At 58.5% G+C, this 25,485-nt stretch overlaps 7 protein-coding genes across 7 annotated transcripts; 6 read left to right on the forward strand and 1 right to left on the reverse strand.

Moving 5' to 3' along the window:
- Nucleotides 1–132: 132 nt before the first annotated feature.
- On the forward strand, nucleotides 133–3,913 carry ACA1_360380 (DNA repair and recombination protein pif1, putative; the record flags this gene model as incomplete). Its single annotated transcript, XM_004352447.1, is given in 13 exon segments — nucleotides 133–1,249; nucleotides 1,346–1,500; nucleotides 1,560–1,691; nucleotides 1,781–1,803; nucleotides 1,867–1,977; nucleotides 2,042–2,110; nucleotides 2,190–2,419; nucleotides 2,513–2,596; nucleotides 2,673–2,720; nucleotides 2,735–2,816; nucleotides 2,897–2,961; nucleotides 3,053–3,203; nucleotides 3,346–3,913. The coding sequence occupies 13 exon segments, from the start codon at nucleotides 133–135 to the stop codon at nucleotides 3,911–3,913; spliced, it is 2,835 nt and encodes a 944-aa protein (XP_004352499.1).
- A 204-nt stretch (nucleotides 3,914–4,117) lies between these two features.
- Nucleotides 4,118–5,890, reverse strand: ACA1_360390 (transporter, major facilitator superfamily superfamily protein; the record flags this gene model as incomplete). Its single annotated transcript, XM_004352448.1, has 1 exon — nucleotides 4,118–5,890. The coding sequence occupies one exon, from the start codon at nucleotides 5,888–5,890 to the stop codon at nucleotides 4,118–4,120; it is 1,773 nt and encodes a 590-aa protein (XP_004352500.1).
- A 308-nt stretch (nucleotides 5,891–6,198) lies between these two features.
- ACA1_360400 (phosphate ABC transporter, phosphatebinding protein PstS, putative) lies at nucleotides 6,199–11,804 on the forward strand (the record flags this gene model as incomplete). The annotated part of the gene is made up of 22 exons (XM_004352449.1): nucleotides 6,199–6,228; nucleotides 6,387–6,751; nucleotides 6,840–7,173; nucleotides 7,236–7,360; nucleotides 7,434–7,657; nucleotides 7,730–7,911; nucleotides 7,984–8,379; nucleotides 8,459–8,569; nucleotides 8,651–8,808; nucleotides 8,892–8,994; nucleotides 9,068–9,233; nucleotides 9,303–9,528; nucleotides 9,640–9,913; nucleotides 9,975–10,149; nucleotides 10,243–10,351; nucleotides 10,415–10,621; nucleotides 10,688–10,792; nucleotides 10,860–10,932; nucleotides 11,015–11,126; nucleotides 11,201–11,259; nucleotides 11,358–11,486; nucleotides 11,616–11,804. The coding sequence occupies 22 exons, from the start codon at nucleotides 6,199–6,201 to the stop codon at nucleotides 11,802–11,804; spliced, it is 3,852 nt and encodes a 1,283-aa protein (XP_004352501.1).
- Nucleotides 11,805–12,455: 651 nt separating this feature from the next.
- Nucleotides 12,456–19,081, forward strand: ACA1_360410 (phosphoinositide 3kinase family, accessory domain (pik domain) domain containing protein; the record flags this gene model as incomplete). The annotated part of the gene is made up of 27 exons (XM_004352450.1): nucleotides 12,456–12,683; nucleotides 12,776–12,844; nucleotides 12,930–13,481; nucleotides 13,556–13,731; nucleotides 13,821–13,911; nucleotides 14,003–14,103; nucleotides 14,190–14,350; nucleotides 14,425–14,591; nucleotides 14,677–15,087; nucleotides 15,213–15,339; nucleotides 15,420–15,538; nucleotides 15,649–15,737; nucleotides 15,813–15,865; nucleotides 15,951–16,058; nucleotides 16,141–16,305; nucleotides 16,421–16,497; nucleotides 16,584–16,670; nucleotides 16,728–16,836; nucleotides 17,038–17,207; nucleotides 17,250–17,510; nucleotides 17,607–17,747; nucleotides 17,961–18,074; nucleotides 18,135–18,228; nucleotides 18,317–18,357; nucleotides 18,450–18,558; nucleotides 18,626–18,683; nucleotides 18,853–19,081. 27 exons carry the CDS (start codon nucleotides 12,456–12,458, stop codon nucleotides 19,079–19,081), a joined length of 4,107 nt encoding a protein of 1,368 aa, XP_004352502.1.
- Nucleotides 19,082–19,227: 146 nt separating this feature from the next.
- Nucleotides 19,228–19,964, forward strand: ACA1_360420 (uncharacterized protein; the record flags this gene model as incomplete). The annotated part of the gene is made up of 2 exons (XM_004352451.1): nucleotides 19,228–19,816; nucleotides 19,951–19,964. 2 exons carry the CDS (start codon nucleotides 19,228–19,230, stop codon nucleotides 19,962–19,964), a joined length of 603 nt encoding a protein of 200 aa, XP_004352503.1.
- A 451-nt stretch (nucleotides 19,965–20,415) lies between these two features.
- Nucleotides 20,416–23,153, forward strand: ACA1_360430 (uncharacterized protein; the record flags this gene model as incomplete). The annotated part of the gene is made up of 10 exons (XM_004352452.1): nucleotides 20,416–20,481; nucleotides 20,542–20,645; nucleotides 20,711–21,121; nucleotides 21,181–21,292; nucleotides 21,367–21,591; nucleotides 21,661–21,874; nucleotides 21,945–22,042; nucleotides 22,102–22,215; nucleotides 22,285–22,453; nucleotides 22,540–23,153. The coding sequence occupies 10 exons, from the start codon at nucleotides 20,416–20,418 to the stop codon at nucleotides 23,151–23,153; spliced, it is 2,127 nt and encodes a 708-aa protein (XP_004352504.1).
- Nucleotides 23,154–23,507: 354 nt separating this feature from the next.
- ACA1_360440 (uncharacterized protein) lies at nucleotides 23,508–25,464 on the forward strand (the record flags this gene model as incomplete). The annotated part of the gene is made up of 6 exons (XM_004352453.1): nucleotides 23,508–23,700; nucleotides 23,763–24,042; nucleotides 24,141–24,378; nucleotides 24,451–24,553; nucleotides 24,640–25,158; nucleotides 25,274–25,464. The coding sequence occupies 6 exons, from the start codon at nucleotides 23,508–23,510 to the stop codon at nucleotides 25,462–25,464; spliced, it is 1,524 nt and encodes a 507-aa protein (XP_004352505.1).
- Between the last annotated feature and the right edge of the window lie 21 nt (nucleotides 25,465–25,485).

A 25,485-nucleotide genomic window follows, 5' to 3' on the forward strand; every position in this document is an offset into this window, starting at 1 on the left:
GCAGATGAGGTCGGACCAAGCAGTGCAGCCCCACCTCCTACACAACAAGGAGTCGCTACTGGTGGGGCGAGTCAAGAGGGGGATGCGCAGCGGCTCGAATGGGCGCTACGAAAAATCGAGGAGCTGCGGCAGATGGCGCAGGAGAAGGAAGAACGGATTGCGCGTCTCGAGTCCACCAACCGCGATCTCAGGCAGCAGCTGCAAGTCGTCGGGTACGAGCCCGCAGAGACGATGGAAAGGCCGCGAGATGAAGAAGAGGGCACCCTGAAGCGACGACGCAAGCGGAAGCGCAGAAACAGGAGGAAGCAGCCCGAACACAGCAAGAGGAACAAGAATGAGAGCTGCAGTACTACCGAGACGGAGCTGGACGACGAGAAGGGCGTGGCCGCACCGCCATTGCTCGTGAAGCAGGAAGTTGTCGAAGAGACCACGACGACGACTCGCGAGAGCGCGGGAACGCATGTGGAGGTCGACCAAGCGCAGAGGGAGAACGGCGAGGTGCTGGAAGCGAGACTGGAACCGAAGGAGAAGAAGGAGGAGAAGGAGAAGGAGAAGGAGAAGGAGAAGGAGAAGGAGAAGGAGAAGGAAGAGCTGTGTGTGGAAGAGAATCAACAGGGCCAGGAACAGCAGGCCGACCAGGAGGCGCAAGTGGTGGGAGAAGCGAGTGAGGTTGTGCGAATGCTGCAGGACATGTTTCCGGGCACATCAGCGCAGGTCATCGAGCACACCCTGGGCGAGGTGGCGGGCAGCACCGAGAAGGCCATCGACTGCCTCCTCAACCTCTGCACCGCACTCGACCTTACTCGCGCCGAATCGAAGGGCGCCAGGCCGAATATAGCTCCTTCTTCAGCTGCACCTACATCTACATCTACGTCCACCTCTTCCTCATCTTCCTCTTTCACCACTCCCTCCATCTCCTCAACGCGATCGGCCCACGTGTCGAGCCCATCACGGCAAAGCCCACGCCCTGTGCCGTCTTTCTCATCGTCTTCGTCTTCGTCATCATCATCGTCGGCGCCAATCACCTACACGAGGGCATCTTCGTCCGTGCTGGGAGAGCCCGACGAGGACGCTGGCGTGACCTGCCTGAGCGAACAGCAACAGCGAGCGCTGGATTTGGCCGAGCGTGGCTATTCCATGTTCCTCACCGGCAGTGCCGGCACCGGCAAGTCCTTCTTACTCCGCCAGATGATCGAACGCCTACGTCTCAAGCACGGCCCCGAAGCTGTGGCCGTCACCGCTTCTACGGGTACGTGACACGCACACGCACATACCACCGCACACTCCCGACTTGCTGAATGTAATTAGTGCGACTGTATTCGTTATCGGATCGTGGTGAGTGCAGGTGTGGCTGCGATCAACATCGACGGCATGACCCTGCACAAGTGGGCGGGCGTTGGCCTGGGGAACGAGGGAATCAAGGTGATGCTGGGCCGCGCCTTCGGCAAACGAAAAGAGTACAAGCAAACGCGAGTGCTCATCATCGATGAAATAAGCATGGTACCCGCTTTTTTCCTGCATGCCTGCGCCGACGACTCGAACCAAAACTGACACTGCAGCCTCAGATCAAGTCGGACCTGTTCGACCAGCTAGAGTACATCGCGCGAAGAGTCCGCAACTGGAAGAAGGTGCCCGCGAAGGAGAAGCCATTCGGAGGCATCCAGCTTATTTGCTGCGGTGACTTCTTTCAGGTACTCTGCACCTAACGCTCCACCATCGGAGTGCTCACCTTTACTCACGTTCTCTTCCTTCCCCGCATATTTCTGTCTCGTCGGAACAGCTCCCGCCAGTGCTCGACAAAACGTACACACCACTTGGGTGCGCTGCCGCACGTCGAGATGATGTCTAACTTGCTGTGTGTAATAGAAACAAACGAATGAGCATGAGCCAAGCCTTCGCGTTTAACGCTGAGTCCTGGCAGTCATGCATTGACGTTGTTGTGCAGCTCTCCAAGGTCTTCCGCCAAAAGGACGAACGGTACGCGCCCTGCTCTCTTCTGCCCGGTCAATTCTCAACGAGGTGAATCGTGTTCGCACTACAGGTTTCAGGGTATCCTGAATGAGATCAGACAGGGCGCCTGCTCCGACGAATCCAGACGTATTCTCAACGAGTACGTTTGATGCCCTAAAGACCAAGAAGGCGACCAATATGAGCGATAATAATGACACACATTTCTGCGGTGTACACAGATGCGTGGGGCGAAGGTTTGAGGACGACTTGGACATCCTGCCCACGAAGCTGCATCCGACCAATCAGCAGGTGGACGCCATCAACCAAACACACATGGACGAGCTCGACGGCGACTCCTGTCAGTACCTGGCCAAGGACAAGCTGCCCGCAGCCACCGGACCCCGAAAGATCCTTACGCAGTGGCTCCATCAGAGCTGCAGCGCCCTCGAAGCCCTCGAACTCAAAGAGGGTGCGTAGCGGTCTTGCTTCTCCATCCCCTTGTTGTGCCCTGTGTTGAATCACGCCGACCGCTGCTCCTAACCAAGATTGCCAATGCTTGCAGCCGCGCAGGTGATGCTCATCCGAAACCTGACCTCCAAGCTGGTGAACGGCTCGCGAGGCGTTGTGCTCGGTTGGGCGACCGCGGGTACTGTTTTTACATTGCATTGGCGTGAGCGTGTCTCTGGAGGTCTAACTTTCTGAACCGACCGACCGACACACAGACGAGTTTGAGGATATCTTGATCCAGACCAAGTACAAGCATGAGAAAGGTGTGGATGTGCAGGACTCCCCGTACGGCCCATATTGCACGAGTCCGTGAAGCAGGCCAAGTGGCTCAAAAAGCAGAGCAAGAACCCCGACTTTCGGTAACGGCCATTTTCCTCAAGGTTCAACTTGCTGTTACTCTTTGGCTGACGCCTGTGCTGTGGGCGTGGTGAATCAACAGTCTGCCTCTCGTGCGCTTCATCGGCCACGAGCAGCCGATCATTGTGGGGCCTGTGGTTTTCACAGGTGCGCCATCTCAATTATTTAAGCATGGGGGCGTGTGGTGCTCAATCCAGGCGTAGCGTCGCGCTTACCTTCTCTTTTGCGTACGCCCAAGGGCGCCATCGAGAAAAGGGGGAAGTGCATGAGTGCTCCCGGTGTCAGATACCGCTCAAGCTCGCCTGGGCTGTGACCATTCACAAGTGCCAGGGCCTCTCACTCGACCGGGTCGAGATCTCCTTGGCCTCTGTCTTCGCGCCCGGACAGGCGTACGTCGCGCTCAGCCGCGTGCGGAGCTTAGATGGTCTCTGTCTCCTCAGCCCGGTTGATCGACGGTACCTCCCCCACCGTGTGCTGTGTGCGTGCCGTGTGTCGCGTGTTCTCATTCGATTTGATTGCGTGCCTTGGCAGACACGCCTTCGTGACGCCGACGGTAGTGGACTTCTACCGAAGATACGTCCGGGAGCAGGCGGAGAGAGAAAGCAACGGGACCCACCTTGCACCGCGCACCTTGCCCAAGTGCCAAATGGCCTGCGCCAAGCGGGTGCCGGCCTTCCTGCAGCAGGACTACTGCGACGACCGCGGAATCACATCCGCACCGCTCTCCGGGGTCAGCGCCGACGAAATGGAGGCCGAAATCCTAGCATCTGCCCAGTCTGCAGCGGCCCTCGCCAGCCCGCGACGATACAACCCGGCCAGCGCGAGTCAGCGCGACAGCCAAGGCGGACGGAGGCAGTGGCGAAACAGCTCGGGCCAGGCGCGACTAAGCGACCGCGAAGGCGATGACGGCCGACCACGTTACTTTCGCCACAACAGCCTCGGAGCGATGGACTTCCGCGCTGCTCGCGGCGGCGCCGTGAGCACGCAGCGAGGGGGCGCCGACGACTACGACGAAGAGTTCTTGCGGGCGCTGGCCGAGTCGCAGTCCGAGCCGTCGTCATCGTCCCAGTCCCAGCCCCTCTTCTGGTTCGAGAAGTGAGTTGACTTGGCCGTCATCTCACCGCGAGTATGTACATACAGAGACGTTTCCCTTCTGCCTTTCTCTCGCACTCCTCTCCCTTGGAGCTTTGCTGGGACTTGACGCCCTCGGGACAAGACATGTAGAACAACGCGTAGATGTACGTCCGCGTTAGATCACGGTCGATTAGGCTAACAGTTACAATTATACAGTTTCGGATTCTTGCTAGACACCCTCCAGCTCCCGCAGTTCGGTGCCGCCTCGTTCGTCGGAGTCTGTTCGCGGCCCGGGACCTCCGCTCGTGTCCAGCGAGTCGGCCGAGGACACGGGCAGGGAGTCGTCCAGCATATCGCTCTCATCGTCGTCGTCGTCGTCTGCGGCGGCCGCGTCGTGACCGGCCCACATCGCTCGAATGTGGTCGGGTGGGGCCTGGGCGGACATCGACGGGGCGTGCGCGAGCCGGAGCAGGCGCGTCTCGGGCGTGAAGAGGGTCGTCACAAAGAGGCCCACGACCGCGATCATGGCGCATATATTGAGCACGACGGCCACGCCCGACGCCGAGAGGATGTACTTGAAGGCGTAGGTGCCGATGATCGCGCCGAGCTTGCCCGCGGCCGCCGAGATGCCGTGGCAGAAGGCGCGTACCTCGGTCGGATAGAGCTCGCTCGGTATGACGAAGGTGGTCATCTTCGGGCCGAAGCTGGCGAAGAAGTACGTCGCGCCGTAGAGGAGGAGGAAGAGCGGCGTGATGTCGGAGATGTCGTCGTAGAAGGTGGAGATGACGGCGTAGATGAGGGCCATGAGGAGGAAGCCCTGGAGCTGCATATACCGCCGCCCGATGCGATCGATCAGGAGCACGGCCACCACGTAGCCGGGCAGGGCGATGGCAGCGATGATGAGCGACAGCTCGGCCAGGTTCTGCAGCCGGGCGCGCGGCGTATCGCCGTCGGCCATGCCCATGGAGTCAAGCAGCGTCGGCGTGAAGAGTGTGTTGCCGTAGAACAGTGCGTCGAAGAGGAGCCACGTCAGCGTCGTGCCGATCAGCTCGCGCCAGTACCGCTTCAGCACCACCCACCGCCACTGTACCCGACGCCACAGCGAGCGCGACCCTCGGAGTCGCTCACGGGACTGGGCGGCTTTGAACTGCCCGGTCTCGGCCATGGTCAGGCGGAAGGGCAGCGTGACCAGGCCCGGCACGGCGCCGAGGCCCAGGCAGAGCCGCCACACCAGGTCGAGGTCCGACGACCAGATGAGCAGCAGCAGCGCGACGAGCGGCACCGCCAACGCGCCCACGCCCTGCATCGCGAAGGTGAAGGCCACGGCCCGACCGCGCTTCTGGTTCGCGTCCTCGGCGTTTTCCGAGGCGATGCTGGCCGCCAGCGGGTACTCGCCGCCCACGCCGAACCCGACCACGAGGCGGAACAGGGCCAGGAGGTAGTAGACCACGGCTCGGTTGCCCACGGCGCTGCTGGCGATGGCGCCCAGCGTGAAGACCCCGATGGTGATGGCGAACCCTATCCGGCGGCCTACCATGTCGGCGATGAAGCCGAACAGCAGCTGGCCTAGCATGGCCCCGAGCAGGGCGGCCGTGGAGACCAGCGAGGCGTCGGTGTCGGTCTGCGGGTACACCTCCGCCATGATGGGGATTACCATAGACGTCACCTGCAACAGGTAGGCGTCTGCTCCGAACGCGGTGCCCGTGAGCGCGATACGCCCGGCTGATCGAATGCCCCTCCACGCGCGCTCTTTCCGTGTCTCTGGTGCGTCCTCAGCCCCCTCTGTTGGCGAAGTGGTGCTCTGGGGAGTGGTGACATCTTTCCCTTTCGCAGTTGAGGTGGATTTGGAGTCTTCCACGTCGTTGTCGTCAATTCTATCCACTCCATTCGGTGGCGCCGCATCGTCATCGGCCAAGAGAAGGCCGGAAGAGGCGAAGGTGGTGAGGGCGACGTCTGGCTGAGTGACAGGGCTGTTGTCCTCAAGCGCAGTCCTCGCGGCCATGGATGTGAAAGAAAAAGAAAGCTTCTACTGCTGTGGAGCCCACTCGGCCCGAGCCAACTTGTCAGGCCTGTCTCAACAGCTTGCCAATTCACCAAGCATCGCCCAATAGGATAAAAGCGGCAGTACCAAACGGCACATCGGTACGCGTAACCAAACGGCATTCGCGGAGTTGATCGTGGATCGGTCAATTATCAACAGCTGTGCGATACGGCGCCATTCTTCCTCGTTCCTCCCAACCCACCAACACAACACCAACATCAGGCCAGGTGCCAAGGAGGCCCACCAAGCCAGAAGTCTGCCTTGCAATCATGGCCCAGCCTGCCCCTCTCCTCCTGCACGTCCTTACGGCTTGGCTTGTTTGTTGTCTGTGTACATCTCTCCCCCCCGTCCAGCATTATATTATTGGGCAAAACTCACGCCGTGAATTAAATCTACTGTCCGACCGGTCGGCCATTAATATTGTGTCACAGGCCTGGCGCCGGCTGTGCGGGGACAGACGGACCCGTATGGGACGGTGACCTTTGCCGGGCGGGGCAGCGCCCAGTCGGCGGCGGCCGTGGCCTCGCTCGCCTCGTCCTACCGGTTTGTCACGACCGCGGTGCGCAACAACTTCGCCGGAAGCAGCGATATGGACGCCCTGACGGCGGTGGGCAATGGGAGCGCCGCCTACGCGGTGATCGACGACCTTCAGGCCTCGGTCATGCCCTCCGGCACGGTGGCGGTGCCCCTGCTCGGCGCCGCGCTGGTGCTGCCCTACAACCTCAACTCGCTCGGGTCTGCGAGCGTGTCTACCCTCACGCAGCTCGTCAAGCTGGACATGCAGACGATCGGGCTTATATTCGCCGGCAACATCACCCACTGGTAAATAATTCCCAACCCCTTTACCGTTGGCTTTAATTTGACTATGTCTGACTTCATATGTCGATCGCGGCACACATAATAACAACAGGAATGATTCCCAGATCTTGGCGCTCAATACGAACGCCACGTACAGTTATTGGGCAGAGCTGGCGGCCTCCAGCTCGGCCATCACGGTGGTGGTGCGGGCCGATGCGACGCCGACCACCCGGGCCTTCACCCGCGCGCTGGCCAACTCTTCCACCGCGTTCGCCGACGTGGTGGGCGTATCCGACCTGCCCGCTTGGCCGGCCAGCTTCGTTCAGGCCACCGGCGCCAGCGGGGTCATGACCGCCGTCCTCAATACCCCCGGCGCTATCGGCTTCATCGATCTGCCCTCATGGACCGCCACGTCCGGTGTGCCCTACGCCTCGATTCGCAACCAGGTACGATCAAGCGAAGCGGAGGGATCATTGACGCGCTTTTCTCACTATCAATCGGCCAACAGAACAAGCAGAACGTGCTTCCTACGATCGCGAACGTCCAGCGCTTGATGGCTGATAACGCCAAGAGCTTCAAGGCCAGCGCCAGTATGGTGGCCAACCTCGTCGATGGCAACAACGCTGCCACCTGGTACCAACCATCTGCCGCTACCCTAAATTGAGAAATTAATTACGAATTGTGTTCAATGGAATCAACTCCGCAGGCCGCTGGGGTGGATGAACTACCTGGTCACGCCGACGGGCAACTTTTCCTCGTGTGACGTTCCCGCAGCGGTGTTCGAGTGGTACGGTTGGATTGAGTACAACGCCCAGGCCGTCTCAGCCATGTCCGCTTCCAACTACGCCACCCTCCACTACAGCGTCCTCAAGCGGGCCACCGACGCCCTCGGGCAGGTCAAGTGCAACAAACTTCGCAGTATTCCCACCAGTACGTGATCGCCATTCAGATTCGGAGATGGCTGGGCTCGAGTGAAACGGTGACTGACGCAACTGGATAAAGGTGTGCTGTCTGGCTCCGGGGCCACCCTGCCGCTGATCACGTACCAGGCCTGGATCCAGGAGTATTTCACCAACGTGGACCCGAACGTGGCGCTGAGCTACACTGGAACGGGCTCCAGCACGGGCATTTCGGACATCGTCAACTACAACACCGACCTGGGCGCATCTGACGCCGCTCTCGTGGTTCGCAACGCGCACCCAGACACCTTCCTCCCAGGGTGGTTGCACACTCACTAATCTTCTTCCACACATCAGGCTTCCAACTATGCAGGCGCGGGCAGCGATCTGCAGATGCTGCCGGCCGTTGCTGCGGCGGTGGTGATGGTGTACAACATTCCAGACATCGGGCAGGTGCCGATCATGTTCACCCGCGAAGTCCTGCCCTTGATCTACATGGGCGCCGTCACGAAGTGGAACGACCCGCTCATCGCCTCGGTCAACCCGAGCCTCACCCTGCCCAACGCCTCCATCGTGATCGTGGGCCGGTTCGACGGGTCCGGCACCACGTCCGTGTTCACGCAGGCGCTCTCCCTTTTCAGCCCGGCCTTCAACCAGTCGGTGGGCAACCAACAGCTGGTCAACTGGGGACCGGTCAACATCTCGGGCATGGCCGCCGTCGCCAAGGGCTTCATTCCCAGTGACCGTTACAAGGTATTGTGCCCTGCCACATAGCAAGGTAACATCATCTAATCAGAACTTTTATGGTCCTTTCCTATGCTAGTACGGCAAGGGTAATGGCGAAGTGGTGAGCCTCATCAGCAACACGCCCTACTCGCTCGGTTACGCCGTGAGCGCCGATGTACTGGAGGCGGGACTCCCATTCGGCACCATGAAGAACAAGGTAAGCGAGAGGCGATGGCAGTTTTCTAAATTAATTGATCGACACCATTACCAAATGCTCATTACATTGTTTCCCATTCAGGCAGGGAATAACGTGACGGCCAACCCGGTCACGATCAACGCGGCACTTAACGAGTTTGCAGACGCGTTTACGAGCAAGTTTGCAGCAAGCGTGCAGGACGGAGCGTCAGCCAACGCCTGGCCGATGGCCACCTACTCCTACCTCCTCATCCACACCAGGTAAGGACTTGCCACCTCTTACTTCTCTCCCGGCTGCGGGGTAGGGACCCTTGCGTTGACAAATTTGTTCCTGTGTCCGACAGGACCATGACTGAGTGCGGCAAGGCCACGTCCCTGCTTGACTTCATCATCTGGTCGCAGACCAACAGCAAACCGATCGCCATCGCCGAAGCATTGGGTTATACGGTTCGCTCGTTCTCCTTCTTTGGGCCGCTGCCCAGCAGGGGTTCTCACCAGCAGTTTGGTGCTGTGTCACCAGGTGACTCCCATCGCCGTCCGGCGCAGGTTCCTTTTGACGCTGTCTGATGTCACGTGTAACAACCAAACCGTGTTCAGCCTGGTGCCCTGCATTCAGAACGGTATCATTTGCAACGACCGAGGAACGTGCCTCGATGGCAAGTGCACATGCCAGGAGGGCTTCTCGGGTGCGTCGCCTGCAACATCACCAAACCTCAGGTGCGACACTTGGGCTGACCTGATTGGGGCGCGTGCAGGAGATCAATGTCAGAACGTAGCGGGAGCCGGCAGCTCCGATGACACCCTGGCCATCGCTCTCGGAGTCGCGCTGCCGGCCGCCTTTCTGTTCCTCTGTTGCCTGGTCCTGCTCTTCGTCGCCTTCGGCGTCCTCTACTGGCGCAAGGGCCGTAAGCAGGAGCTCCTCCTGGCCGCCGAGTGGTCCGACTACTCCACAGAAGACATGGAGATGAGCGACTTTTCCTCGTACGTTTTCTCTTTTCTCTTTACTTTTTGTGCTTTTCCTGCGCAACGGACTTGTGACTCCTATGCAACACCCAACCTAAATTACTGGAATTCCACAATTTACAGCCGCAGCACAAACTCGACGAGGAGTGGAACGGGCGGCGGTAGTAGCCTCGCGCGCGACCTCTCCTTCACCGACCTCGAGCAGCTCCACCTGTCCTACGAGCCCAAGAGCCTCTCCTTCGGCCTGGGTCCCAGCGACAAGTGCCCCGTCGACGAGGAGATGCGCGACGTGATCGTCATCACCAACCACGGCTACTCCTCGCGCAAGTTCGCCTTCTTCGTGCCGGCCGAAGACGAGACGCTCCGCTGTCGCCTCCACCCGGGCGCCGGCATCATCAAATCGGTACTGCGAGCGTTCATCGTGTTCGCCGTGGACATAGCTTCTGACTCTGCTGATTACGCAGGGCAAGAGTGTGACTGTGAGCATATCGTGCACGTTGCTGATGACGACGCGCATCGAACGCAAGATCAAGTTCGAAGTCGAGGGCATGGGCAAGCACTTGATCAGCATCAAGCTCATCGGCGAGCTCTCCGCCAAGCTCGACCCCAACGACATTGTGACCGACCCTGTGCCCATCGGTACCACAACAGTACTTTTTTTGTTGCGCTCGATGCGCCGTCGTCATGGGATTAGTTGGCACTGATGGCCATATGGTGGTGTGGCGCACACAGGTATCGGCTCCTTTGGTTCGGTGTACAAGGCCGATTACCGGGGCCAGGAGGTGGCAGCCAAGATCCTCAACTCGCAGATGCACGCCAAGCAGATCGAAGAGTTTAAGAGGTACAGCTGCTCGCCGTCTCTCAACTCCCCATTGCGAGTACAACTGACACTCTCTCTACGCAGGGAAGTGAACATCTTGAATCGCCTTCGCTGCCCCTACGTACTGAACTTCATCGGCGCTTCGCACGTCGAAGGCAAGCGTTGCATCGTGACCGAGTTATGCAAGTTTGGTTCCGTGGGTGACCTGGTCTTCAGCGATAAGAGCTTCAACTATCTCCTGATGCTCAAGGTGGCGCTCGACATGTCCAAGGCCATCTCCTTCCTTCATGGGTACCCAACCTCAACTCCTGATTTTGGCGCGAGAGTCCCGATTAACCAATTTCTGTTATTACATAGAAACGGAGTCCTGCACCGTGATATCAAGCCGGAGAACTTCTTGATGGTCTCCTCGTCCATCAAGTCACCTGTCGCCTGTAAGATCGCCGATTTCGGCACTTCGCGGTACTATGCCTTACTCTTTGGTGTTTCCTCTCCTGCTACTGCTGCTTACATTCTGGCACCACGCTAGCTCCATTACCACTGTCCGCGAGCTGCTCAACCACACGGCAGCCCTGGGCACTCCACTTTACATGGCTCCCGAGGTTTGTTGCTCTTCCGTAAACTCGCTATCTGTCTATGTCGTGTCTCCCACACATTAACGTCAAATCCCCCCCCCTTCATCAGGTGCTGGAGCATAAGCCCTACTCGGCCAAGATCGACGTGTACTCGTTTGGCATCGTCCTGTGGGTGCTCTACTCCCGTAGAGAGCCCTACACCGAGCTCAAGCGCCAGTGGGGTAGCTTTTCTTCTCTCCTCTTTCTATATGGATTTCCCCTCCGGCTGATCACTTTCTCTTTTCCTGCGGTCCAGACGTCCCGCGCTATGTGATCAAGGGCAAGAGGCCCGCCATCCCTCATCACTGTCCCAAGGTGCGACTTTTACGATGTGAGTGGAGCCCAGCTCACGTGTGACACTCACACTCACTGGATCATGTAATTACCAGAATTTTGCAGAGCTGATTGCCCAGTGCTGGGCGCACAACCCCGATGACCGGCCGGACATGGCCGACGTGGTCAAGTTGCTGGAGAACCTCTTCGAAGACGAGCGCGGCATGAAGAACGTCCGCCAGGGAGACGTCGATAACGCGCGCGATAGGGTACGTGAGACCACTGCCGAAACACACGACACACACGTCATACGACACGCACGACACGATGGCACGCATAAACCCTTCAAGCCAATCGATAGTAAGCCTAATGATCTTTTCCTCCTCCACAACCCGCAGGAACTTGCGCCCGACGCGGAGGGCAACCGCGAGAGAAAGGGGATGCGCACCTGGGAAGGCGGCAAGAACCTGCTCATGGTAGGGAAGGGCGACAGCGAGGGCAGCGACGACGACAGCGGATCTGACTCGGGCTCATCCAAACGCAAAACCCAACGCAAAAGCCAAAGGTATCACAAGGGCACCAACTAACCAGTCGGCCACCAAAGATGTGCCGTTGTACCATACGCGGGAAAAGCCCTTTCTCAAAAAATAATTTCTGGCTCCATTTCCTTCTTTCTCTTATTATTTAGATTAATTGAGAAGAGAAAACGAGGAAACTAAATTTTTTCGCGACCCAAACTAGAACCTTGACGAGAGAGATGTTCAAAGGGTTCGGTCGTAACAATAGAAAGGAGGAGAAGGGCAGCCCGAAAAACAAGAAGGAGGAACCACCGCCATCTACCCCGATTGTCCCACCTGCCTCGGCTCGCCCCTTTGCGCTCCCACACGGTGCGCTACTTACCTCCCCCTGCCTATCTCCTTGGCACTCCCACTCATCGCACGAACGTGCCCACGACCTTCTTGCTCACTTTATGTCGACAGTGAATGAGAAGGCACTCGGCCGCACCCAGTCGGCGATCGGTCTGGCCGACAGCAAGACCCCGGCGAGAGGCACTCGCCCCCACACCAACCCAACTCTTCGCTTTGTTCATCGCTTTCGTTCTTTACCAGCTCGGACGTAAAACCTCTCTAACCCACCTCACCCACACAGGAGGGAGAGCGGAGGTGGCCAGGGCCGCAAGCAGCGTGGGTGGTGGTGGTGGAGGGAAGGCGGGCTTTGTGCCGACGGTCCGGCCGACCATGTCGCTGTCGGTCGACCCCATGGTGCCGGCGGCGATGCGGCCGGGCGAAGACGTGTTCACGGCCAACCTGGCGTCGGCGATCACGGCCAAGAGCCAGCTCAAGTCCTCCGGGTCCCCTTCCAAAGACCCGCTCTCGTCCTCCGGAGGCGCCGATGCCGTGCGCCGGCCTTCCAACGCTCTCCCCTCGCGCTTTGGCATCTCCCTCGTCGTCCCGTCAGGCTCGCAGGTTGGTTGGCACACACATTCCTTCCACATTCCGCTTGGATCGCGGCTCACACCAATTTTCAAGGGTAATACTGACCTTTGTTTTTGCTACAGGTGGATCTGAAATGTGGTGTGGGCGACACAGCAGCCGACTTCATCCGCTCCAACTTTAACAAGATGAAGGTATTTGGAAACAATCATAAGTCGACATTTTTCCACAGTCAAACGTTTTCCACAGTCACACTCACGACACCACACACTACCCCAGTTTATGCTGGGCGCGACAGCGAATGCAGCCCACTATGTGCTGCAAACGCCCGACGGAGAGACACTCGCCTCGGATGCGCTGGTCGCGAGCAGTGCCTACGTGGAGCAGTGCGTGCTGGGCAAATCGCAGCCCTCACTCTTCCTCAAGCCCCGAGAGCGCGGCCCTGCTCCGCTGCCGCCCATGCGGCCGTATGCCATGACCACCTCGTCGGCGCCCGCCTCTCCCTCTTCCCTCTCCACCTCCCCGCGGCGACTGCCCTTCAGCTACATACCCACCGCGACACCGCCGCCGAGCGTGGCGGCCCTATCCATGGCCAGTCCGTCGTCGTCGCTCGAATTGTCGCCGCCCTCATCGCCCTCGTCATCGCTGTCCTCGACACCGCGCACGTCCAACGCCCACTCGCCCTTTTCCCTCTCGCCGGCCACCTCCTTCGTGGCGCACACTCAGTCGGGCGATGAGATCCCGACCTCGCCCCTCGCCACCACGTCCGGGCGTGCTACGTCATCCGATCTCTCTTCGTCGCCGCCGGTCATCGACATCGATGTCCACGAGGTGCGACATCAGAGATTTTTAAAGTCGGTTCTGGATGTGGTTCACAACTGTGTCGTGCTGCGGCTGGTGGGCAGGACGAGCCGTTTGACCTGCAGGTGCTGCTGGCGGGGGCGGTGACAACGATCGTGGAATGCAAGCCGACCGACACTGCAGGCAACGTGCTCACGCGTCTGGACATTCCCGACTCCCGCCTGCATTGCTACAGTCTGGCCACTCCTGCCTCAAACGCCCTCGATGGCGCTCTCGTGCTGTACGTCGTCTTTTTTGTTTCTTTGTTGTTTCTTTTCTTTTCTTTTTCCTTTCTCTACCGGTATCAACCACCCCTCGGGATGACGCTAGGTCCAAGCTCGAGTACATTCGCGAGTGCAGAAGGCACTACATCCTCCCCCAGCTACGGGTGGTCGAGGACACACCGAGCCTGAGCAAAGAGGTGCGTACCTCCACTCCCCCATATGGGCGCTGCCTCGAGCAGCAAGGTGCCCTGCTAAGCATGGGGCGACCCACACGTGCGCGCAAAACAGGAAAAGAAAGAAAACAAAGACATTGGCGGATTGATCGGGCAGAAGCTGTGTTGGACCAATGTAGAGGATGAGATTTCAGCGTTCCGCAAGACCATGGCCAGGTGAGTCCCCATAATACGCCCAACACACCATGATTCACAGCAAATCACATTGATGGTAACTTCCTTTTTCCATTGCTGCAACGCAGAGTGAGGAAAGAAGTGGTGCTGGCCGAAGAACTGCGAGGATTGGACGACGGGGAGCTCAACATCCGATTGTCCGGCGCGCCCAATCCCACTGTCGATCGCCTGCTCATCCGGGTCGTGCTGCCGCTCGAGAAGAAGAGCACCAACCTGCTCGTCACCAACGGTGCTCTCTCCTCGCTGTACTGCTTGACCCACCACACGCAAGTGAACTGCATTTTAACTCCGACGAGAGTGCAGATAGGGGAATGGAGACTGCGGATTCCTTCCTGCAGCGACTGCTTCAGCTGCCCCTGTTCTCGACCTCCGGCTTCTACCACGCCCAGACGCACCCGCACCTCCTGCTACGAGCCAAGGGCAGGCTGGAACACATCGTGGGCAAGTACCCGTTGCTGGCCTTTGGTATGGTGCCAACTTGACTTTGTCTGCGCGCTTGTAAGAATGCTGGGAGTGAATACTAATCAGGTGATTGTGGCATCAGCGTACATTCAGGAATGCGTGGAAAGTAAGCGTTGGCCGAAGCTGGTGCTGCTCAAGCGATCGGAGGACTACATCGCGCTGGCCAAACCCAAACAAGACGACGCTTCCGCATCATCGTCGTCAACCACCACTGCCGGGTGGACCTCCGCCCGCGTCCCGCGCACCCCACGAGTGCGTGCGACACCATTTTCGCCGCGCTTGGGAGGAGCCAGCGAGGGGACGAGAGACGTCGGCGAGTCGGAGACAGGGCCGACAGCGATACAAGAGGTGAAGGCGGGCGAAGCGACGGAGTGGGAGGAGAATTGCGAGGGAGACCAGGTCGACGATGAAGAGGAGGCCCTCGCGCCGCGCTATGACCACGCTCTCATGGCCGGCGAGCTGGTGAGGTGGGACCAAAAGTCGCACATCTCCCTGTGGGAGCTGGTACACACTTGGACGCACCACACACACACACACACACACACACACACACACACACACACACACACACACACACACACGCCATGGTACATCCGCTCTCACAATATCGACACACCGTGCGCGTGCAGGAGAACCGGCCATTTCGAATCAAAGTGATGGGCGTGGAGAGGACCAACGAATTGGGCTGTCCCTCGTGGAGGAAGTTCTCCCCCGATCTCGCTCCGGACGACGTCATCGGCTCTCTTTACGTCCACGGTTCGCCCCTTCCCTCGCATCGGCACCGGGCCTTGTTGTGTGTGTGTGACGGTCATCTGTTGACTGCTCGGTGGGTGCAGTCGGGGTGTACTACGGAGGACAGCTGCTGGTGAAGGACGCGGTCACAAAGCCCGTGCCGTGTTCTGCCAACCCGCGCTGGGGGCAGTGGCTCACGTTCGACGATCTACTCTTCTCGAATGTCCCTCGCGTGCGTGTCCACCACCACTCCACTCGCCCACTCTTCGCAAGAGTGTCATTTCGCGCTAATAGAGTGTGCGTGTGCGGACGCGTTATGTTGTCATTTTTCAGGAATCGCGCGTTTGCTGCACCCTCTATGCGAAAACGGCCAGAGACACGGACGCAATTCCGCTTGCTTGGGCCAACTTCAACATCTTCGAGTACTAGACTCCACGCTTCGCCCCATTTTTGTTACATCGCTGAGTACGCTACGCACACGTGTGTCCCCACATCAGCTACAAGCACGAACTACGGTCCGGCTTGCACACCCTCTCCATGTGGCCGGACGGTACACACCCACCACGCATGCGTCGCTCATAATTTTCTTTGTTTACTTCTAAGCTGAGCGAACAAATTCGTATGCGTCACTTCAGGACCGGCCAACCCGATCGGCACATGCGTGGGTAATGCGGGCTTTGCGCACGCCACGCAGCTCGCACTCGAGCTCGACTCCTTTCCCCTCCCCGTCGTCTTTCCCACCGGTACGCAGGCCTTGCCTGCTGCTTGGCCCATCACTGATTGATTGATTGGCTGGCTGGCGCGATAATGCTCCTTGGGGCACAGATGGCACGACGGGCAAGACGAAGGGACCCAACCGCAATTCTTGCCTGGTGCTGGGCGGCGGAGAGGAAGAACTGGAGCTGGTGGAAGAGGTGGAGAAGATACTCGCCATGGACTCTCTTCACCGGCTGACCCCGACCCAAAAGAAGATCGTCAACACGCTGCGCGGTGAGCCCCATACCCCTCCCCTCCTTTTTTTGTCGTTGTTGCTGATCTTGGACCGAGTCGCGCGCGTAAACTCGTCAACGAGCCAGCTGCTAATCGGAGCTAAATGGCCACACAGGCTACTGTCTGGCGCGGCCCAACGCCTTGCCGAAGTTTTTGCAGGCCGTCAACTATGCCGACCACATATCTGTCCAGGTACACACGCGCACACACATACCTTCATTCGCAGGGAGAGACGTGCTCGTACCTGCGGACGACTAATGGCATGATCGCGAGCTCAGGAGATGCACTCGTTGCTGGGCTTCTTCAGACAGCCAACGGCAGTCGAGGCCCTGGAGCTTCTCGACTCCAAGTTCCCCGATGCTAAGGTAAGTACTACTCTTTTTTCCCGTTGTGAACTGTGCCCGGTACTCATCGCGTTTCAGGTGCGAGATCATGCGGTCGAATGTCTGGAGGCCTTGTCCCACGATGAGCTGCTCGACTACCTCCTCCAGTTGGTGCAGGTCATCAAGTATGAAGCCTATCATGACTCTGGTACCTCTCCTCAATCTCACTCGCACCGCTCAAGCCCGACAGCGACATACAGCATTGATGAACAACGATTTGTACTTTCCTTCCAGCTCTGGTTCGTTTCCTGCTGCGGAAAGCCCTCGAGAATCGCCACATCGGTTCGACTGTTGACCACTTCCTCTCACATGTTGGGTTGTTTGAGCCTGACCACCCGGACACCACCAGGCAATGCGTTCTATTGGTACCTGCGATCGGAGGTGCACGCGCCGGAGATCTCGGAGCGGTACAGCCTCATCCTCGAGGCCTACCTCCGCGGCTCGCCGTCCCACCGTCGTCGGCTGCATCGACAGAACCAAGCCCTCAACGCCATCTACCACGTCGGAACTAAAATCAAGGTAAGCCACACACTGTTGGGGGGGTTTTTAACTCCGGATCAGGGCTTGAACTCCATTCAACATTCATCTCGTCTGTCCCAGGACGAAGCGATCAAGACGGAAGAGGAGCGGGCCGAGGTGCTGAGCGCCGCACTGGCGGTGATCAAGCTGCCCTCCACCTTTGGGCTGCCGCTGCGGGCGGACATGGAGGTGGCAGATCTCCTCACAGACAAGTGCAAGTTCATGGACTCCAAGAAGCGGCCGCTGTGGCTCGTCTTTGAGAACGCCCAACCCGCGCGACCGCCCATCTACACCATTTTCAAGGTCCGTTCACCAACCTCGTCATTATTCTTTATTTCTATTTCTCTTACTTTTATTTAATTGAGTTATTTAACATCGCCATGTTTTGCACTACGATAGTGTGGCGACGATCTCCGTCAGGACATGTTGACGCTGCAGATGCTTCGAATCATGGACAAGATGTGGAAAAACGAGGGCTACGATCTGTGTGTGACGCCCTATGGCTGCATTGCCACCGGGGCGGACATGGGTTTCATTGAGGTACACCTCCATGCCCTCGCGCGATGATCGACATTGTCATGGTACATTGTCATAATCAATGTTCCACCTCCGCCCTCCGCATTCCATCTCCGCCCTCCGTCTCCATCCGCATTCCGCATTCCGCCTCCGCATTCCGCCTCTGCCCTCCGCATTCCGCCTCCGCCCTCCGCATTCCGCCGCCTCCCGCTGATGGTGATTCCCCAGGTCGTGCAGAACTCGGCAACCACGGCTGCAGTCGCCAAGGAGTCGGGCTACGGGGCCAGAGGCGCCTTCAAGGAGGACCCGCTCAAGAACTGGCTGCTCAAGCACAACCCCACCAAAGAACAGGTCCGCTTCACTACCAACCAAATACCACTTCGTGGGCACTAATGCGGCCGACATAACCAGTGGGACGCGGCGCTGAGAAACTTCATCCGATCTTGTGCGGCGTACTGCGTGGCCACCTATGTGCTGGGGATTGGCGATCGACACAACGACAACGGTTCATCCCCCTCTCCTGCATTTCTTCTTCTTCTTCTTCTTCTTTCAAGGTAGCCGAACTCACATTCCAGCTCAACTTTCTTTCGAAGTGATGGTGACCAAGGACGGCCGACTGTTCCACATCGACTTCGTACGCGCCTCCTATCACACTCCTGCTGCGCAGCACACCCTTGGGTTTGCGAGCGAGGGACGTGCTCATGACCAATGCTGTAATTGCGACAGGGCCATTTCCTGGGGAACTTCAAAAAGAAATTCGGCTTCAAGCGGGAACGCGCTCCGTTCGTGCTGACCCCGGACCACGCCTTCGTGATGGGCGGTCGCGGCAGCGAAGGTACGCCCGGAAGCCACAGGAGACAACACTAAGGCCTCCCTCACTGAATGTTCACTCACTGTAACAGGATTCACACTCTTCATTACAACTGCTTGCCGCGCCTACAACATCCTTCGCAAGCACGCGTCTGTATTTATGTATGCATCTCCCCCTCCTGGTTCATGCCTAGACAACACTACTGAGTAAACCGCTAAGTGACACTTCACCATCTATGTCCAAACACGACACGCGTGGGTGCAACAGAAATCTATTTGCTATGATGTTGTCGGTACATTCCCCCTCCCCCGCATGAAGCATGGGAACGAGCCTGCTAAACTTGACCGTATTCCTCCTCGAGCAGACGGGCATTCCAGAGCTGAAGAGCGCAGAGGACCTGGAGTACCTGCGCTACGCCTTCGCAACCGATCTTGACGACAATGCAGCCGCAGCCCGCTTTACCGAGCTCATACACGCCGCCCTCGACTGCTGGACCACACGCTTCAACAACGCCATCCACCTCATCGCGCACGGCGGCAAGGGCTGAGCCTATTTTTTATTTATTTACATTTATTTTTTTTCAGAACACCGCAGCTCTGAGAGGTTTTTGTCGTCGACATTTATTGCGTGAGCAAATCAAGAAAAAGCGCAGAAAGCCGGCACATAATTTTCTCTATTTTTTGGGCCAAGAAGATGGAGAGGGTCAGCGCCGCCGAGGTCGAGGCCAAACTGGTGGCCCATTGGCGAGCCCTTCCACAGTCGCTCGCCCAAGAAGACGAAGGCGGGACAACGAACAAGCTGCTGCTCTCGTTCCTGTCCGCCCTCCGGTCGGCCCTGCCGGCGGCCACTAGCACCGAAACGCCAGGTGGTGGTGGCTGTGGGGAAGGGGCTGGGACGAGCACCACCTCGTGGCTGGTCTCGACCGCCAGCGAGGCCAGCGGGAGCCACGAGGTGTGGGTCGAGGGCGTGCAGGTGCTCTTCTGGTGGGTGTTCGTGTCCGACGGCCCCCACGCCTGCCTCTCCTTCCTCGACGCTTCAAGGGGCCAGAGCGAAGAAGATGGAGGTGGTCTTGAACAGGACAAGGCGGCCCTGTTCTGCCGCCTCGGCCCGGCCTTGCTGTGGGGCAACCCCTACGCACCCGAGTGGGCTGTCATCTTGCCCGTGGACGCGGTGCCCCAGGTCCTAACAATGCTGTGCAGCCGCCTGCAGCAAGCCAGCAGTGCGGCAGTAGCCAACGTGCCAGCGACGTCGGTACTGCTCATGTGCCTGAGCCACATCGGACGTACTATCCCCTTCTCGGAGGTTCGCTTAGCGCTCGGGACTGACCGGGCGAGGCGCAGGTCTGCCACACGCCTGGGACTACTCAAAGCAAAAGGAGCTCGTGGTCTCGACCCTTATTGGCATGTTCACGCACAGCGCTGACCCTGTGATCGCGACATGTACGAGAGAGCTTCCTTTTGATCTTCAGCAGCTCGGTTATGTGGATTTGCCGTACTTACGATGTGCGGATGTTGTGTGCAGTGGTCCTAACGAACTTCCTGCCGCGAGAGTCCATGCTACTGTGGCACACACCGGTACCTTAGCATACGTGCTGGCCATTGCCGCGTGTTACGTTGGAATTATGACCATCACCACCCACACAGACACTATCGGACAAGCTACGAGAGCTTATTGATGACAGTCGAGCAGCATTGTCGGTGCGGGAAGCTGCATTACGGCTTACGCCGTCTGCTATGAGAGACAATGAAAGGGTGCGTACCCGCAAGTTCACTTGTTGTGATTGTGACCTACTCTGAGTTGAGCGCACGTACGTAGATCTTGTTTGAGTTGGCGACAGACGGCTCTGCTCCACCTTCTCTGCGCTGTGCTGCCCTGTCTCTGATGACCGAGCTGCGATCACACAAGGAGTTGGTGGAAGTCTTCGAAACCGCACTCACCCTTGCAGGGGTAAGGCCACAACCCCTTCTCCCGCTCGGATCGATTTTACACTCAATCTCAACCCAGCAGGAGCAAATGGACGAGCGGGTAGTGATAGCCGCGACCGAAACGCTTTATCACTGGCGCGTTACAATAGACTTGGAGATGGCCGATGTGCGACCGTTCATACACAGGTTCCACCCATTCCACACATGAATTTGAATTCGGTGCAAGAGTAACTCCGAGCGGTGCTGCGCAGAGCGTTGTGTTTGGCCACCAACTTAGTGAGAAAGGAGCCAGATGTACCGACTTTATTGGACCTCGCGGCCGACACCGTGGTTCGGTTCCACTGCGTCGACCTGGGTGGGTCTCTCCCCGGCAGTTTGCTGTTGTCGCTGCCACTGGAGGTACACGGCCTCTTGGAGGCCAAGCAAAGCGCACTCCTTAAGAAAGGTAGTATTATCACTCCCACCACGGCTTCATCGTCGGCCTGTACTCACAAAGTGCGTTGGTGTACCCCAGCCGACCCTAAACATCACAAAAAGACGCTGAGGACAGTGACACGGACCTGCTTGATGGCCCTGTCTGAGATGCTGGAGCACGATCTATACGATTTGATGCGACCTGCAATTGTCTCGATGCTCCATTCTGACAATCGCTGGCAACTACGGTACCACTGACCATCGGACATCCCGCCAATTCTCGTTTGATGATTCACCACACATGCAGGGAAGGCGGACTGCTGGTGCTCGGGTGTCTGCTTCCGCACTGTGGGGATCACGAATTTGGGGACCGCGAGGCCATGCTCTCCCTGATCATGCCAGCAATCAGCGATCCGAGGGTACGAACCAGCCAAATTGTCACTGGCAATCTATGTGTTTTGCCATGCTCAACCATGGTGGCGCAATGCTACAGGCCAAAGTGCGGAAGATGGGCTGCTGGGTGTTGGGCTTCTTCCTGCGTGAGCCCTGTGAAGTGGTAACCGAGGCATCAAAGCTCTTTGTACGACTCGCCGTTGACGATCCGAACCGGGGAGTGCGGCGCAAGGCACTCCTCGCTCTAGAAGACAACAACTGGACATGGTGTGCCGAAGCTGTACTCAAGGAATGCTTTAGGGTTCTGCAACGGGACCAGCCACTGGTGCGTTGCTGGCTTCGTTCTTTCGCCTCCTTTTCCGTGAGTAACTCCGCTCAACTTCATGTGCTGCAGGAGGAAGCCACCTCCGTCACAGTGCTTGGCGTCATCGCACGAGGACTGCGTCTTATTACCTTGTGGGCGGAAGCGAACCCTTCGGCCAACCATGGACTCTACCTCGACGTGGTGCAAGGCTGCATGCAGACACTGCTCGATGGACTGCCGATGCTCGCCCAAGATGCAACCACCAACAAACAGGTGCTCCAGTCCCTTAGGAAAGCCTCTGACAGTACGCGCCACTTTTGCTCGCTCAGTTTGACACATTGTTGATGAATTGATTGATTGCTGGTGGTGAGCAGTTAGCCAATTTGCTGCCAGTGTGGATGGAGATTACAAGCTGGGCTGTTTCGAGCGCCATTTTGGTTCGCTGCTTGCCAGATCCCACAATTGTGAAGAGGTACTCACCGGTTCCATCTCCGAACCAAGTCGCACTACGACTCAACCTTTCCACAGCAGGTGAATGAATGCATGCTTGCCTTCTGGAAGCACAAACTCCATCAGCCTACAGCCAAGTTCGGCAAAGAAACAGCGACCAGGATCGTCTGGGTCGCTGCAACGCATATGATCAAGGTAAACTGCATTGTGTTCATTATATTTACGGTTTTTTTCACCTTGTTTTTCTGTGTCTGTGCGTGCCAGAGGGCGGAACACGTAAAGCTGGCGCTCTGGGCGCTGACGTGCATCAGCGAGGACTACCCAGATTGCGTGACCTCACTCATGGACCCTATCATCTCCGCCTTGGTGGCCCTATCAGCGGCCTTACCAGCCCACCCGCCAACCACTTCTGTGCGATTCTGCCACTGTCTTGGTATCCCTTTCCTTCAAAAACCCTCAAAGTGATCTCATACAACACTCATCTCCAGTGTTACTCCCTGATCTCTCAACTCTCAACAGACCGGCTAATTGCCACCTGTGGAGTTGCCAGGATGAGACCCCATGTGGGGACTCTCTCGAGTGCCCTGGTCGCCAACATAACTCGCCGCTCGCCCTTCGATATGGCCCTGCGGTGCTGCCTGTTCTTGGTTCCGTGTGGCGTGAGCGACATTGACGACCGCGTACTCTTCCACCTGATCGAAGCCGGCCCTCTGCGCACGATTACCGAAACGTCGCAGGAGATTACGCTCCGGGTGTCGACCGAGAGCCTGGCCAGCCTCGTGGTGGAGCTGTTCACCGAGCGCGGGCTGGACGAGTGCGGCGATCCCAAGGTCGCCTCGGCCGTACTGGCCCTCCTGGCCGACCGGCTCCAGCGCGACACAAGCAATCTCCCGAGCGCGGGCACACCGCAACCGCCCGCGGCGGTGCGGGAGCGTGTGGGCCAGGCTCTAAGCGTACTGGCGGCTGCGATTGGACACGGCGCGTTGCAAGCAGACCGGAAGAAGTGGCGCAAGTTCCGCCGGGGCCTCAATTGGTATCTGCCGGCCGCCAGCCCGCTTCTTGCTCTCCTTCTCGGCCACGCGAATGCTGCACGCGTCACAGCAGCCGTGCACGCCGTGTTGCGTACTTCATGACCTCCGTGCGGCGGTGGTGAGTCCACATCACACCGTCCTTCAGCAGCGTTGCACGTTGTTCTCCGGAAGAATCAAGCACCCACCCCCCAACCACAGCCACACCATGTGCGCGAAACTTAATTTCTCGAATAACTTAGTGGAATTCATTTTGGCGCGAAAACTTGGCAACGGGCACAACTGGTGTGCTTGCTGGCCAACCCCGACAGTCTATTTACCATTCAAACGATCTTGACGAGAAAGATCCATTGCATCTGGTACGATGCAAGACGCACAGGTACAGACGCCTTGCCCATCGTTAAGTTGATGATTTTGAGATATCTTACTGCGGATTTAATATTCAAGGAATGGGCCAAGATGGGTAGGGAGGCCCTCAGGCTTGGCGGAAGCGAACTGCACCACTTTGTGCTTGCGGCTTCCTGCTTCCTTGCTGCCAGCGAATCAGCTGCTGGAGATGAAGAGGCCATGCAGGAGGGCGGTAGTGTCGTCACTCCCGCCCAGGTGCAGGCCGCACTGCGCGCCGCCGTCAAAGCGCACAAGCGCTTCACAGGTACTCTCCGCTCCCTTGCGCCCAACCACACAATAGGAACGAACACTAACCACTTCACGCAGAGAAGAAGCAGTGGAAGGACCTTACCACGAAGGCCTCCGCTGCCACGTCATCTGCGATGCAGTGCACGGCCCACCACGGGCTGGCCACCGAGCAGCCGCTCTACGTCTGCACCCGGTGCACCGACACCACCGACCTCGCTGGCGGCGGGGACCCGGACGGAGCCTTGCCCGTCGTGTGCGGCCCGTGCGTGCGCCGGTGCCACATGCACAAGGAGCATCCCAAGAAGGGCCGCCTGCCCCGGCACATCCTGCCCATCGCCCGGTCCAAGCGCAACGCCATGTACGCCGCCGTGACTCGCCACGATCGCCTTTGCGTTGCCCTCACATTCGTCTTCTTGGTGTGATTATTTTATTTTATTTATTTTCGGCGCTGCGCAGTTGTGAGTGCGGAACGGCCAAGTTCGATGGCGCGAAGCAGGAGGAGTGCACGCTGGTGGGGACGGACTCAAAGAGCGATATGGCGTGGCTCAACGCGCCCGACCGAAGTTTCACCCTTGAGTATTGCACGGACAAGTGCACGGAAAGCCACCGGGTCAAGCCCCGCCACTGCTGGGATGACGAGGACGAACTCGTCGCCTGCGTCTACTGCCGGACCGACTTTCACGCTGACTGCGTGGTACGAGCTCACGGCCCAGCCACGCGAACTCGAGCAAGAGCTGCTTTGTGACTCACTTGCACGAGTCTTTAGGAAGCCGAGGATCAGAAGAAAGAGGAGTTTGTGTGCGGTGCCTGCTTGGCGGACCGGGTGCCTCACCTTCAGGCCTACCTCCGAACGCCCAAGGGCGATCACGGTAAGTCTACTCGTGCGTGTGCGTGTGTATGTTGTGTGTTGTGGCTTATTTGGCGACCGACGTGTGCGGGCTGGTGCCTATGTCAGGACCACGAGTGTTGGGCAGGAGCTGCCTTGGAGGCTGCTTCCTCATCAAGTCGTGGCGCCAGGAGATCATCAAAGACGAGCGGGAGATCATGAGGCGGACAGCGGAGGTGGTCCGTTACGGCCTGCGCCCTCTCGCCGTCGTGCTCTCCGCACTGACGGCTTCCACCGAATCAAACGCGAACAGCGACGACGATGACGATGGCGACGACGACGACGAACTCGAGTGGGCCGCGCGGGCTGACGAAGCCGTCTCGTTGCTCACCTCCTTCGTCAAGATCGGGGACGACGACTACACCGACTACGCAAAGCAAATCCGACAGGAAGCACACAAGGCGGGCCTGCCCGCTTTGCTCCTGTCGCTCCTGTTGCGCTGCCGGGCCGTGCTGGTTCAGTCGTCTCGCGCCGCTCAGGCGCAGCGGAAGAAGCAGCATCAGCGCAAGTACAAGGCCAGACAGGAGGAGGCGCGAAGCCTGGCCGCCACCATCTGCGCAGCGTTGACGTGGACTCTGAAGGATGAAGGTTAGTCCCTGCCTGTGATGTGCCGTGTGCCGTGTATGGGTGTATGCATATGTATATGTACACTGACGCTGGGCTGGTGCTTTCTTAAGAGGAAGCGCAAGACGCTCTGGGCAAGAAGTCTCTGTCCGCCGTACTGCTCGACCTGCTGTCGCACGAGATCGACGCGGACGAGGACGCGGGCAAAGCCAGTCTATCGCTCAACGCCGCCTCCGCTCTCGCCACGTGCCTCATGAACTGTACCTTACATTTTTCCCATCCTCGCTCTTCCTCTTTCGCTCACACTCAATCGTCTGGGGCCAGCTCTAGACTGACTCGCGTATGTATGTG

This window comes from Acanthamoeba castellanii, assembly GCF_000313135.1.
Source record: "Acanthamoeba castellanii str. Neff unplaced genomic scaffold scf7180000084622, whole genome shotgun sequence".
NCBI lineage: Eukaryota > Discosea > Longamoebia > Acanthamoebidae > Acanthamoeba > Acanthamoeba castellanii.